General features: G+C 37.3%; 1 protein-coding gene across 1 annotated transcript in view; it reads left to right on the top strand.

Annotated features, from left to right (window-relative positions):
- The window catches only part of LOC139147942 (mdm2-binding protein-like), a 139,334-nt gene extending 130,472 nt beyond the window's left edge, over positions 1-8,862 (top strand). The window contains exons 15-17 of the mRNA XM_070719176.1: positions 966-1,140; positions 7,539-7,652; positions 8,306-8,862. Coding sequence (XP_070575277.1) covers positions 966-1,140; positions 7,539-7,652; positions 8,306-8,407 — 391 coding nt within the window. The 3' untranslated portion in view covers positions 8,408-8,862. The remainder of the gene's footprint in view (positions 1-965; positions 1,141-7,538; positions 7,653-8,305) is intronic.
- Positions 8,863-13,397: the final 4,535 nt, after the last annotated feature.

Raw genomic sequence — 13,397 nt, 5'->3', positions numbered from 1 at the left:
AGAGGTCAGTTTTCTCAAATTTTATTTAAATGTTGCCCTTCCCTTTCCAACTACCTTGAAGGGAAAAAGTCGGAACTGTGCCTGTGTGAGTTTCTTGTTTACAAACAATGTATTTCATGCACGATATCTAGATGCACCTCATCATCACAGCTGCAACATTTAAATTATATGATGTAGATTATGACAGACATGTTTAACTTTCATCAATCATCATCATACCTTGTATACAGTGTTTACATTGGTCATATGGGTTCCATATGACCTTTGAGCTCAGTTCCGACAATTGTATCCCTTCAACTGGAACAGTGACTGTTTTCTTTTGATGTGAATTATGATAAACCTTACAAAGTGTCATTAAAAATCCACAATGCAAGGAAATAACATTACTTTCAAGCAAGTTTACTGTTTTGTACATTCATATTTTATTACCAGAAGCAGTAAAGCGAATAAAGAGTTGGATATTTACACTCCCATAAATTTGGAAATAAAGCCAAGAAAAATAAAAAGTTTGTTTCTCAACCTAGATATATTGCAAAAATGATGTGGCGACGCATTTTTTTTCTCTGAATTTTTTTTATTCTTCAACCAACAAGAATGCAAAAAAATATGAAAACAACATAGGAATGAACGCAGAGATAAATGCACGACAGTGTTGCTTTAGTATTTTTGTATAGCAACAGTTCTGTGTTTTGACTTTTAGTGCAGCAATGCAAAGTTATGACAGCTTAATATAACATGTGTACAGTTCTGAATGGAATGTTTTTGTCAGTTATTTTGTTTACAGTTCTGTTTTATACAGCACTGTTGTGCATTATCGTCGCGTATTTTTCCTTTATTTTTTTTCATTTTGTTTCCTTATGAGCAGAAAAAAGGGTTGACACTCGGGGTCTGAATTGACGCACACGAGGATGAGAAACAAACTTTATTTAACTTGACCTAAGTTACTGTTAATATTTTTTGAACAGACCTGTAAGAAGCAGCCCCAGAAGAGCTTCAATACCTAGGATAGCAGCCATTAAAAAGGAAGAAGGTCACCGTGGTAGAGGAAGTGGCAGAAGAGGTATTCCATTGCATCAAAGATCAGCATCTGTTGGATCTGTGGATTCAAGGTCGGAGTCGAGGTCAGAGAAGCATAAGAGGGTCAGTTCAGGAATAAATTTCTAATTCAATGTACAGATTTAAGAGCGATACTTTTCCATTTTATTACTTTTTACCCACATCACTTGACTTACTCACATTCTTGTACCTTATCACAGCAATATGCAAGCCATATTTTTGTTACAATGATATAACCAATAAGTGGTTTTTGTTAGCTCTCATTCACCAATTGAATGTACAGGAGTACGGAGTACCAGTCATTTGTATGTATGTGTGGCTTTGACTTTAAAAATTTACAAATGCTGCAAATGCATCGTGAAGTAGACCGTGTTCAAATGATGTTGCCTTCAAGAAATATGCAAATGTGCTAAAAATAGCTCCTATTTTGTGATTGTACTAAATGTTGTAGCCAAACCAGGAACTCTGTATCTGAGAGCAAATTGTCTCCTACTTTGAAGTTCATAGCCCCTTGTTCTGTCTATTATGCGTGTATCACATCTCTCTCAAACATAAATTGGTACAGAATTTTTGATGTGATTTGCAGATAACGATCATATCTATGATTCCAATGATAGATGAAAATCTGGAAACTAAAATGAACTTCATCATTGAATGGCATATGAATGTATTTGAATCACTGTGACATGGTTTGAAAATACTTCCTGATCAGTTTCAGTTAAATGCTGACCATGTGGCCCACTATATATCATCAAAAAGTTATCTCACATGAAGGTTGATATATGAGATGTAATAAAATAAATGACACCGAGAGTAGGAGCTCTGTTTTACTAGTAATAATAGTCTTTCATTGCAAACAGGTTCTTGCATTTATTCGTGATGAATTGAAATGTATTTCTCATGCATATGTAATGATTATAAACATAGAAGCTGCGTTATTGAGACTATTTTGATCATCACAGTTTGTTCTGTCAGACTTGCCATACCCTATTTCTATGAATGTTTGTACATATAATGAAGTCAGACATAATTTATTAAACACCTATTGCCTGGTCATGTGGGCTATAGCGACCGTCTATTACCCCGAGGGGCCGTGTGTTACCAGAAACACATCGCTATTCCCCAAGGCCGTAGGCCGAGTGGTATAGCGATGTGTTTCTGGTAACACACAGCCACAAGGGGTAATAGACGAGCGCTATAGCCCGAATAAAGACCAGGCTATAGGTGTTTTATAACACACCACATGCTCATGTTGTATTGTTATATAGTTTTTAATGTGTTTTGATATTTTGCACCGCAACAATCCATTGTGACAAGTTTACTGGCGGATGTTTCCACAGCGCTTTCAGTTGTATGTGGTACCACTTTCTTTCAAAAAATATTCAAAGCATACCTAGCGACATCCTTAGTTGCACCTTAATCTTTTCTGTCGATGAGCTATTCAAGTTCCTACGCTGTTGGAATGTTGGAAAATGTTGGAAAATCTGTTTTAGAGAATGTGTCGTCACCTATCCCAGACGCACATCACGTTCTAGTCACCCGCCATTGTTGCAAAGCTGCAGACGACACTACGGTCACGTGACCGGGCACTTTTCCAAATTTGGCCAGAACTATTTCCCTAGGGAAATAGCTTTTCAAAAAATACCCTCTGACGTCACTTTTGTCGATTTGGTGGCGACTAGACGTATCTATTTTCTCGTCATGTGACGTATTCTGGCGAATCGCGACACAGAATGAGCATGTGGCGTGTTATAATAATAAATATAGTGTGAACTGTTGGAAAAACTTCCATTCTTAACTAAAAGTGATCTTAAAATGTACTATAATGTTTATGTTAAATTCCTTTGTAAACATTGCCACAGCAGAGATTGTATTCTGGGCTGTACTCATTGTCAGTGCTTGATTTACCACCAATTTCCATAGAGTACAAAACTATTTATTAATATTCAGATTTACATGAAACGATCGCCCTTACCGAAATTTTAGGCCTCTCGCAAACTGTTACTGCAAATTTGCCGCAAGCTTTGCAGTAAATTTGCAGCAAACTATTTGCCGCAAATATGCGGGTGGTTCATTTTTCAGATGCAAATTAAGTTTCTTGTGAACTTGCTGCAAATATGCAGCAAACTCCCTGCCGCAACGTTGCTGCAAACTCTTTGCAGCAAATTTGCGGCACAATCCTTGCAGCAAACTTGTTGCAAATTAATTTGAATGTTACTGAAAATTTGCCGCAAACTCCATACAGCAAATTATTTTGCATGTTAGTGCACATTTGCTGCAAATTACACATGCAAAATTTCCTTCAAAAGTTGGTATAATTCCACAACAGTCATCTCTGGAATAAACTTTTACCAATTTCAGTTATTGTAAGAAAACTAAATACATTATAATAGACAAGAGATACTGAAAACCAAAGAAGCAACACAATTAAGTGACAGCAAAATTTCTTGTATTGTACCACAAGTTTCAAAATTTTTATCTTCTCCAAAAATATAAGTTCAGTTCAGATATGTACAGTACACAGAAGTTGTAGAATCACTTGTGTAGACATGGCCAATGACAGTGACATGTTGGGAATGAAAATCTGACAAATTTTAAGGCAGACTGTGGACAGCACAAGATGTGTTTTATCCAACTAAGCTCTGAAATACCAGTTTCACGAGAAACAATGGTCAGCGCAATAAAGTTAATATTAACAAGCGACCTAGCGGCCGATATAGCTCCGCTGTGTTTATGTACAGAATAACTATTTTTGACACATGTTGATGAAGAAGGTGGAAATCTTTGATAACTCAATGCAGTGGCCAGAAAAAAGTGGCTAAAATAAGCTGCAAAAATACAAAATTGAAGATTTCATCATACTTTGAATATATCACATCCGATCATCCCTAAGAACATGTCAACCAAAGCTATCTGATGAGTAGTTTTTTGAGAATAAAATATTCTGACCAAAAATGGCAACAATTGCCCCCAAAAATAAAAATTGCAGATTTCATCATAATTTCAAAATATCACACTTAGTTCATATATAGAAACCTGTATACCAAATTTCAAAGCTGTTAGACCAGTACTTTTGAGAAACGCATTTTTGACCAAAAATGGGAAAAATTGCCCCAAAATTCAAAATTGCAGATTTCATCATTATTTCTATAAATATCATTTAGTTCATCTATGGAAACCTGTATACCAAATTTCAAAGCTATCAGATAAGTAGTTTTGGAAATACACATTTTTTGACCAAAAATGGCAAAAATTGCCCAAAAAATACAAAATTACAGATCTCATCAGAAATTCAATATATATTACTAAGCTTATCTGTAGAAACCTGTATACCAAATTTCAAAGCTATCAGACCAGTACTTTTGAGAAACACATTTTTTGACCAAAAATGGCAAAAATTGCCCCAAAATTACAAAATTGCAGATTTCATCATTATTTCAATAAATATCATTTAGTTCATCTGTAGAAACCTCTATACCAAATTTCAAAGCTATCAGATGAGCAGTTTTGGAAATACACATTTTTTGACCAAAACGGGCAAAAATTGCCCCAAAAATACAAAATTACAGATTTCATCAGAAATTCAATATATATTACTTAGTTCATCTATAGAAACCTGTATACCAAATTTCAAATCTATCAGACCAGTACTTTTGAGAAATACATTTTTTGACCAAAATGGCAAAAATTGCCTTAAAAATGCAAATTTGCATATTTCTGCACAATTTGAACAAATCTGAAATAGATCATCCCTAGGGACATATGTACCAAATATAAAAGCTATCTGACCAGTAGTTTTGAAGAAGAAGATTTTTAAAGATTTTTACCAAAAATGACAAAAATTGCCTTAAAAATACAAATATGCAAATTTCACCACCATTTGAACAAATCTGATTTAAGTCACCCTAAGCAAACTGCATATCAAATTTCAAAGCAATCGGACAAGCGGTTTCAGAGAAGAAGATTTTTTTACCAAAAACACCAAAAAATGCCCCAAAAATACAAATATGCAAATTTCACCATGATTTGAATAAACTGAAGTGAGGTCACCCCAAGTGAACTGCATATAAAATTTCAAAGCAATTGGACTGGTGGTTTCAGAGGAGAAGGCAATTGTTGACGGACGACGACGGACGACGACGACGGACGACGGACGACAACGGATAATCAACCTATTTGATAAGCTCCGCGTCGCTGACAGCGGAGCTAATAAAAAGACGACAGAGAAAAAAGGTTAAAGGTGGTACAATTGTGGTACGGTTTATTTTATATGCTATGTTCATTTCATGCCACATAAGTGTCTTCAAGAGATTTTCTTTTGACTTGAGAAGTTTCATGTAACATTTACATTACTGTCAAAGGCTGCGATTTGGCTTTCTGTTCTCTGAATTTCTTGTCCCCTTTAGTGTACCAGCAATAGATTCTGAAAAATATAAATCGTTCAGGGAAGAGTGTAAGTCTTTACCGTTTGACCAAACAGTGTAAATTTCATGAAAGAAATGATAATTATTTGAAAATGAGACTGAAATCAAGTTGAAAATTTGAAGCAGAAAAATGCCTAAATATTCATGATCGAAATTAAATTAATAATGATCAAAATGTCCAACAGCGGACAACTGGCATGTTGTTTACATACACGACGGCGACAATCTGCAAAAATCTCAGCACTTAGTTACTGTAACTGTTGTGAAACGAAAGTGAATTCAGTATGAATCAGTACTCAATGAAAATTTATCTGAAGGTAAACATTGCAATACAACGATTACAGAACATAATAGCGATGTACAGACGAACGGTACATTGACTTACATTTGTGAACGGCTCACAGACGCTGGACGATTCCCGGTTGCAGGTCTCTCCGTGCTGTGTGTAAATACCGTACGTAGAAAATATAGTCGGCATCTTTACTGCCGCTCGCGTTCACAAATTTAGAACTCCGCCTGTCCCTGGTACTGTATACACGTTTTTGCAACACTTTGATATCATTTTGCTGGCGGTTCCATAGAAAGATCACGAAATTGTCCACTAGAAAACTCCCTGATCACAAGTACGCAGCCGATGGTAATAAAATCTAACTTCGCGCCGATCAAGCCTCATGACGTTAACGGAAGTGCGATCTATAAATCATTACGCGATTGATAATGTAGTCCCGTTTTTAAACGCTGGAATTGACTCTACATCTGCACCAATCAGTTATATTTCATACTTAATATAGCATCTAATTTATTAATTTAATGAAAATGGTTATTTTTATCATAGACTAAAAAGAGAGTAAAAATTCTTTCAGCACGGAGAATCAATATCAATGCGCGAACTGACCTTGATGAACCGTGACCGGAGAGTGTAAACACGTCGGCTGCTTGCAGCTGATACACAGGACGTGTTGGACGTTGGTGAAGTAGCGCATTGAATTTTCGTACAGCGACTCGGGATGGAGTGTAATCCTAAACCTCAAATTTGTGCTTGGCAATATAACTCTAACGCTGAAAACATGGACAAAAGCCTTTTACCTCGACCCATGTCATCAGAAGGCGAGATTTTGTTAGCAGCATCGATGGGACACAGACTGTAAGCTACAGTGCATTGTACGTACCGTATACTATATTGATGGGATATAGCTTGGAGCACAGCCACTACTCTGCTTGGAGGTAGTAGCGGGTCCTTGCTTATACCAAACATTGAATGCAATGATACTTACTTGTCTGTTCTACAATGAAAAATTCTCATCAGTCGATATTTTTAGGTACAGATTTGCAGTAACAAAAGTCTACGACGTGTCCTTACAGACCATCATCAGACGCACATTTCGTTGTTTGCATTTTGGTATCATTCGCAGAAAATACAGGGTGTAACTTGCAAGACAGACAAGTCCCCGTTTTAAAAATTTGTTTCCCTAAAAATTCAATTTTCGATCCAACCATGATTTACATGTACCTAACCAGATTGTCAAAGGGTACTCTTATTACATAAATGTCACTACGGTATATACTATAGATGCACTCTGATATCCAAGCTGTCCATTATCACCAGTTATTATTTAAAAAGTGGATTGTCTTTTATGAAATAAATGAATATAAAATATAAATGAAAGATCAATTTTGTGTTGCTTACATATGACTGGTCACGAAGTTCAATGGTACACAGTGTGTAGTGTGTACTCCCTGGTAATGAAATAGTGGGCAATATGTCAATCATGTGTTGCTGCATATTTGCAGCAATAACCTGGTTTGCCGCAAATTTGCAGCAACTTAGTCGTTTACCGCAAATTTGCTGCAAACTGATTTAAGGGTTTGCAGGAGGGTCACAGCTAGCTGCAAACTTCTGCAACTCCTTCCTGCAAGCTATATGCTTGCTGCATATTTGCAGCAAATTTACGGCAAATTTGCAGTAGAAATAATTTTCGGTAAGGGGAATCTCAAAAATTGAGTCTGCCATGAATTGCATTCAACAATGACATATTTTTCATTTACTTTTTTCATCAGAGGTTACGTTACATTGTTGATCTCAACCTGAAGAAACATGGAATATCAAAAGACCATGAATACTATCAGCAGTGTTCAACACGATTATACACACTGAGCAAGAGCTTTCTGAAGGTCAGAGTTCTACTTTGTGAAATTGAGCCTTTTATTAGCTCACATGTTGTACTGATGTTTTTGTGTGTGGGCAAGACATCTCAAGAATGGCTTATTTACAGACAACTGCAACACATACTGAAACATGGGAGCATTTTCAGTTCATATCTGGTTGTCCACACTTCATATATGCTGTGTCTTTATTCTTGATTATTCAATAAGTAAGATTGTTGAATGAGGAGAATATTGGTTTTCATCACAAAAATTTGTCCTCGTTTGTGTTGTCCACTACACAATACACTTTTGAAGCTATTGCCATATGAATTTCATGCTGTTTGCCTTTATTCTGGCAATGTTGAAAGATTTAATTTTCTTTAACATCAGAGGAAGATAATATAGCTTCTTGGGAATGCATGATGTCATCAATTTACTTGGTGATCTTGTCTAATATGGCTGCCAGGCAGCCACCTTTCGTAAATTTCTGTCTCCAAAGTCACCCAACAGTCAAACCAAAGGAAATTTCTTTGATCATCCATTGAAATATGTAATGTGTTTTTCAAACAATCAAGCATGGCTATCAGTACCCATTTTGATGTAATCTTTTTTGGTCAGAGTGCAGTGCCTTTCCATGCCCTTTGGAATGGTCAAAAATATGTTTTGTCATTTTGTTTTAGGATCTGAAAACATCCCATGGACTAGAACAAGAAATGAAGAATGTCGTGGAATCAAATGCAGCACAAGTTGTAACATTTGAAATGAGAAGAGCCAAGCAATAGTAGTCCATTCAAATGACGGGCTTCACTGTCCAATTCTTTGCAATCAGCCTTAGCAGGAGAATTGTATCGAGCAAGTAAAGTAATGGTTGAAGGTTTTGAGAAATTTCACCATTTGTAAGTAGTCTGTCGACCAAAGAACATGGTCAAATAATGTCCATTAGGACAAGATCCAGCTCTTTGAAGAGATTTACAGAAGAGTTAGAAGTAATCAGGAACTTTGAACTTTCTCAATAAGTTGTCATGATCGAATGAAATGAACTCAGGGCGGATGAGAGGTGTTGATATGTTAAAAAGCACCCACAAGATTATGGTTTTCGATCCATTGAAGCTTCTCTTTTGAGTATTTGCAGACATTTTTGAAAAATGTAATTTTTGAAATACATAACAGGGCCTCTGATTTAGGGGTTCAAAGCGTGTCTTTTTTTCCAATAAATGTGAAGAAATGAGCAGATTAATCAAGTAGAACTGCATATTTTTGGATTAACAAAATGTCTATATTTTGTTAACCATATATATTATACCTCTACTGAATAAAATGTACATGTCTGTACAATGCAAGAACATGCTGCATTGCCAGACACAAATAACTTAAGTCATGTTTGACACTGATATACAAATGTATGTTATTAATTATTATCTGCACAGTGTTAAACATTTGTGACAGTACCTGGATTTAACATAGATGGAGACAGTTATGAAAGGCATAAGGGCCATTATAGAAAAAACTCAACTTTGTGATCGACATCCTTTCTACACCTCACTGTTTTTGTAAGACCAGACTGAGTGTAATGTCTGTACTGTGTGTGTAGTGTGTGCAAGAACACAGGGAGAGACACTGGTGCTAACTTGGTGACTAAACTAGAACTAATACAGCTTTGTTGTCTAAGAGTAAAGACTTAAATATATCACTTCATGGATACTAATCTCTGTACGTTGACTCAAGGATGCTTACTTGATAGAAGTGAGCAGATGTGAGATAGTGTTGAGACACTACATCCCTCCTTTAATTAAAATAGAATTATTTGTTCCAAACTGTTGAATGATCGGATGTTGATGTATTGACTGTTTGGTAAAGTTCATCATAGAGTTCAAATCGTTCATAGTTGATGAGTCAAAAGTCACTGGCTATAATTCTGTAAATAATATAAATAAAATTGATCCATTGCTTTTCTATTGTTTGAATGCATTCTAATTCTGTTTCTATTTTAGCTAAGAGATCAGCATGGACTATCCGGTCTCTTCATACATCTAGTCAGGAGATTATTCTGCTTCCTAACAGGACTACTGTATTTCAGACTGACTAAATCTTTTTCACTTAGTCACATAACCCTCGAGGTACTTTGGTACATGTCTTTCTTGTTTCGGATATCCCTTTTCCGCCACCTGGGTTGGTCTCAGTTCTGGTTTTGGCATGTTTTTCTTCTGTTTGCTTGTCCTTGTTCAGCGGTGCTGTATTTATTTGTAAATTCCTCTTCCTCTTCATTGTCAGTATTTTCTTCTTTGATGTTTCTCTTTTGGATTTTCTTTACTTGTGATGAGTTGCGAGTGATGCCTCTTTTGGGCTGATGTGCAGCGTCTTGGAAGCTGTTATACAATTTGGTGGCCAAATCTTACCGTTAAAATTGAATAATACAATCGACTCCTTAAGCTGCTGTAAATGGTACCATTCGACCAATCAGATAAAACCTTCCGAGCACACTGCGCATGAGCAGCCTCTTTTAACTGTAACCATACTTTCTTCTCAATTACTTCATACGGGTGTATTTTGTTCAGGGTTTCAAGCTTTCCTTTCTTGGTGTTTTTAATGAGAACAGTGTCGCCTTGTTCAATGTGACATGGTTTGGTGTTTCTGCATTTGTCAGCATATTTTATTAGTGAGCATGCGTGAGTGAGTGCTTCACGAACTCTACAGCGTGTGGAGCGGTCTCAGTCAGAAAAATGTAACAACTTAGCCGGCTATTGAACCACTCTTTTTGAGAGTGGGGATTTAGCCGAGCGGTTCTCTCTGTGGCCTCTCCGCTAGGCGACTGATGCCGTATGTTGTGGGTTCGAACCCGATAGAAAAATTACCGTATTTTCTACTCTGGGTTGGTAGCTCTGCTGGTGGACAGAATTGTCCCCGAGGTTATCGTTCGCCCGGTTAAAGCGATGTATTCGTTGCTTTGCTTCGATAAAGTTTGTATGTGCGATGTGTGAAAGTGAGCATGCGTGAGTGAGTGCTTCACGAACTCTACAACGTGTGGAGCGGTCTCAGTCAGAAAAATGTAACAACTTAGCCGGCTATTGAACCACTCTTTTTGAGAGTGGGAATTTAGCCGAGGGGTTCTCTCTGTGGCCTCTCCGCTAGGCGACTGATGCCGTATGTTGTGGGTTCGTACCCGATTGAAAACTAACCGTATTTTCATCTTATCTATGGCTTTCGTTTTTGTATTGTTGTAATTCCTGTTGAGGTTTTCGTTTGATGAAAGTTGGAATTTTGATGTTGATTGGTCACTGGAATATTTCTGTCAGTGGTGGTAAACCTGTTTGCTATGTGGTGTTGATCGATAATTTCTTAGAAATGTGTACAGTTCTGTTTTCCATGATTTATTTTTTGCTTGTGCTGTACGTAGTGCCTTTTCAACTGTATGCAATGAAGCATTTGCTTCTGGCCAATATGGTGTGATATTACGCTGTTTGAAACCAAGATAGCTTGCAAATTGCTTGAATTCATGACTGCTGAAAGGAGGTCCGTTATCTGATGTTGAGCCTTTTTGGTATGCTGTATGCGGAGATTCTTCGAGCTCTGGTATTTATTTACTGCTCTTGCTGATGTTGATTTTATTATTTCAACCACTGGATATCTGGAGTATTGGTCTATAATGACAAGTAAATAGTCACCTCAAAGAAATGATCCACACATGGTCCCTCTATCACGGTCCACAGAAGTCGATGCTTAATTCTTCCCAGGGATTGTCCGGTGTTTTTGTCATTAATAATGGTTCACGACTTTTACTGTGTGTTAGTGCTTGACATGGTAGACAGTTTTGTACTTTTTATTCTACCAGCTTGTTGATGTTCGGCAACCATATTTTTCTCCCTTGGTGTCCTTCATGAGCGAGTTCTATGGCTCTGTTTTGTTGAGATGCTGGAATCACGATTTGTATCCCACATAGAAGTCTTCTGTCGTTGTTAGATTCAGCAAGTCTCAAACTTTGTATAACGTTTGTATCGCTTTCCGGTCAATGTTTTCATCAGAGCTTGGGTCGATGACTTGTGACCTCTTGCCACCTACCAGTATTTCTGTTTCTGGCATTGACAGGACAGGGCTCGAAATTAGCGGTAGTCCCGCGTCCATAGACTACCAACTTTTCCCTGGGGCTACGAAAGTCCATGAAATGGTAGCCCACACGGACTACCAAAGACCGGGACATAAAATTCAGTCAGTACTTGGCGTGCCGGTATGCCATGTCCTGTCCGTCATCACTTTGGAACGAGCTAAATTGCGGTCAAACCTAGTTGGACACAGCTACCTGAGTAAGGCCAGACTATGACTTTGTTATGCAAATTACAAAGACAATCGTGCAGTGAAACTTTGCAACTAAGTATAAATATCTCAACTGATTATACCTGTTTCCGTTGGGTATTAGGTGTGCAAGTATTCACATCAAATGACTAGAAAATTAACTTCATGGACAGAATCTTGAAAATTGCTTTTTCTCGTCTGGTTAATGAAAAACAATAACCCTAAACTAATATATGCATGGGCTACCAGCCATTGTCACTGGGCTACCAACTTCAGAAAATGGTAGCCCAAGTGGACTACCAGGGAAATAAGTTAATTTCGAGCCCTGCAGGATATCATGTTGTACATCTTTACTGGCATAGTGGAAAAACAGAGCGCGTTTTCTCGTTTTCCATTATGTTGAAGCCTTCCATAAGATTCTGAAAACCTAACAACCTCTTCCTGTCTTGTTGCATTGGATCCAGCTTCAGCGTGGACTGAAAATGGTTCAGAGATAGGAATAGCTCTGGTTGCCATGATATCTTTGATTGTATGGATCATCTGAATCCACTGTACATGAATTTTCTTGAATCAGCTAATCCTCGTCTCCAATCCAATGTCTTTGTGTGTAGTGTGTGAGAAAACAGACACTGATGGTGCTAGCTTGGTGACTTAACTAGAACTAATACTTTATCGTCTAAGAGTAAAGACTGTAACATATCACATCATGGATACTAATCTCTGGAATGTGACTGTAAAGTCTGTATGTTGACTCAAGTATTTCCACAATTAAAGGAGACTTACCTGTAAGTTGACATTTGATTGGAATTCTACCGAGTGATGTAGTCAGGAAGAGATCACATGAGATTGCACAAATCTCCCAGAAGTCAGTTTTGAACATCCATTGAGTGAATACATTCAGCAAACCAAGTCATTACGTATAAATTAATACAACCAATGGTCAGGATGAGTGTCCCATTTTACTAAGAACGCAAACCCACAGTGGGTGGGAAAATTTCATTTGGGATGGGCATGTGATCTCTTCCTGACTACATCACTCGGTAGAATTCCAATCAAATGTCAACTTACAGGTAAGTCTCCTTTAATTGTGGAATTCTACCTCGTAATGACGTCAGTCCGAGATCCCATGAGATTTGAAAGAAATGTATTCACGAAATGCAATAAATCCCTAGTAACAACCATTTTAATATGACCAACTGATCAACATACAAAGTAGGACATACATGTTACTTGATCTTACAGTATTTCAGGCTGAAAAGCTGCTTAGAGTTCAGTATGCCTTGACATATCCATTCAGTGTCCTTTATTGGTAAAAGTAGCCAGAAGCCCTGAGGCATAATTGTCCTTTTTCTGGATTGGTTTATTGTAAAATTTAGCAAATGTGGATGAGTTAGTCCATCCACCCTTAGTCATAATATCCTCAATAGGAACTCCTCTTTCCTTTGCAGCAGAGGTAGATGCAGATCTAGTACTATGAGCTGAGAA

Source organism: Ptychodera flava, chromosome 13, assembly GCF_041260155.1.
Source record: "Ptychodera flava strain L36383 chromosome 13, AS_Pfla_20210202, whole genome shotgun sequence".
Classification (NCBI taxonomy): domain Eukaryota; kingdom Metazoa; phylum Hemichordata; class Enteropneusta; family Ptychoderidae; genus Ptychodera; species Ptychodera flava.
Note: the sequence above shows the minus strand (reverse complement) of the source record. Positions and strands in the feature narration are given on the sequence as shown.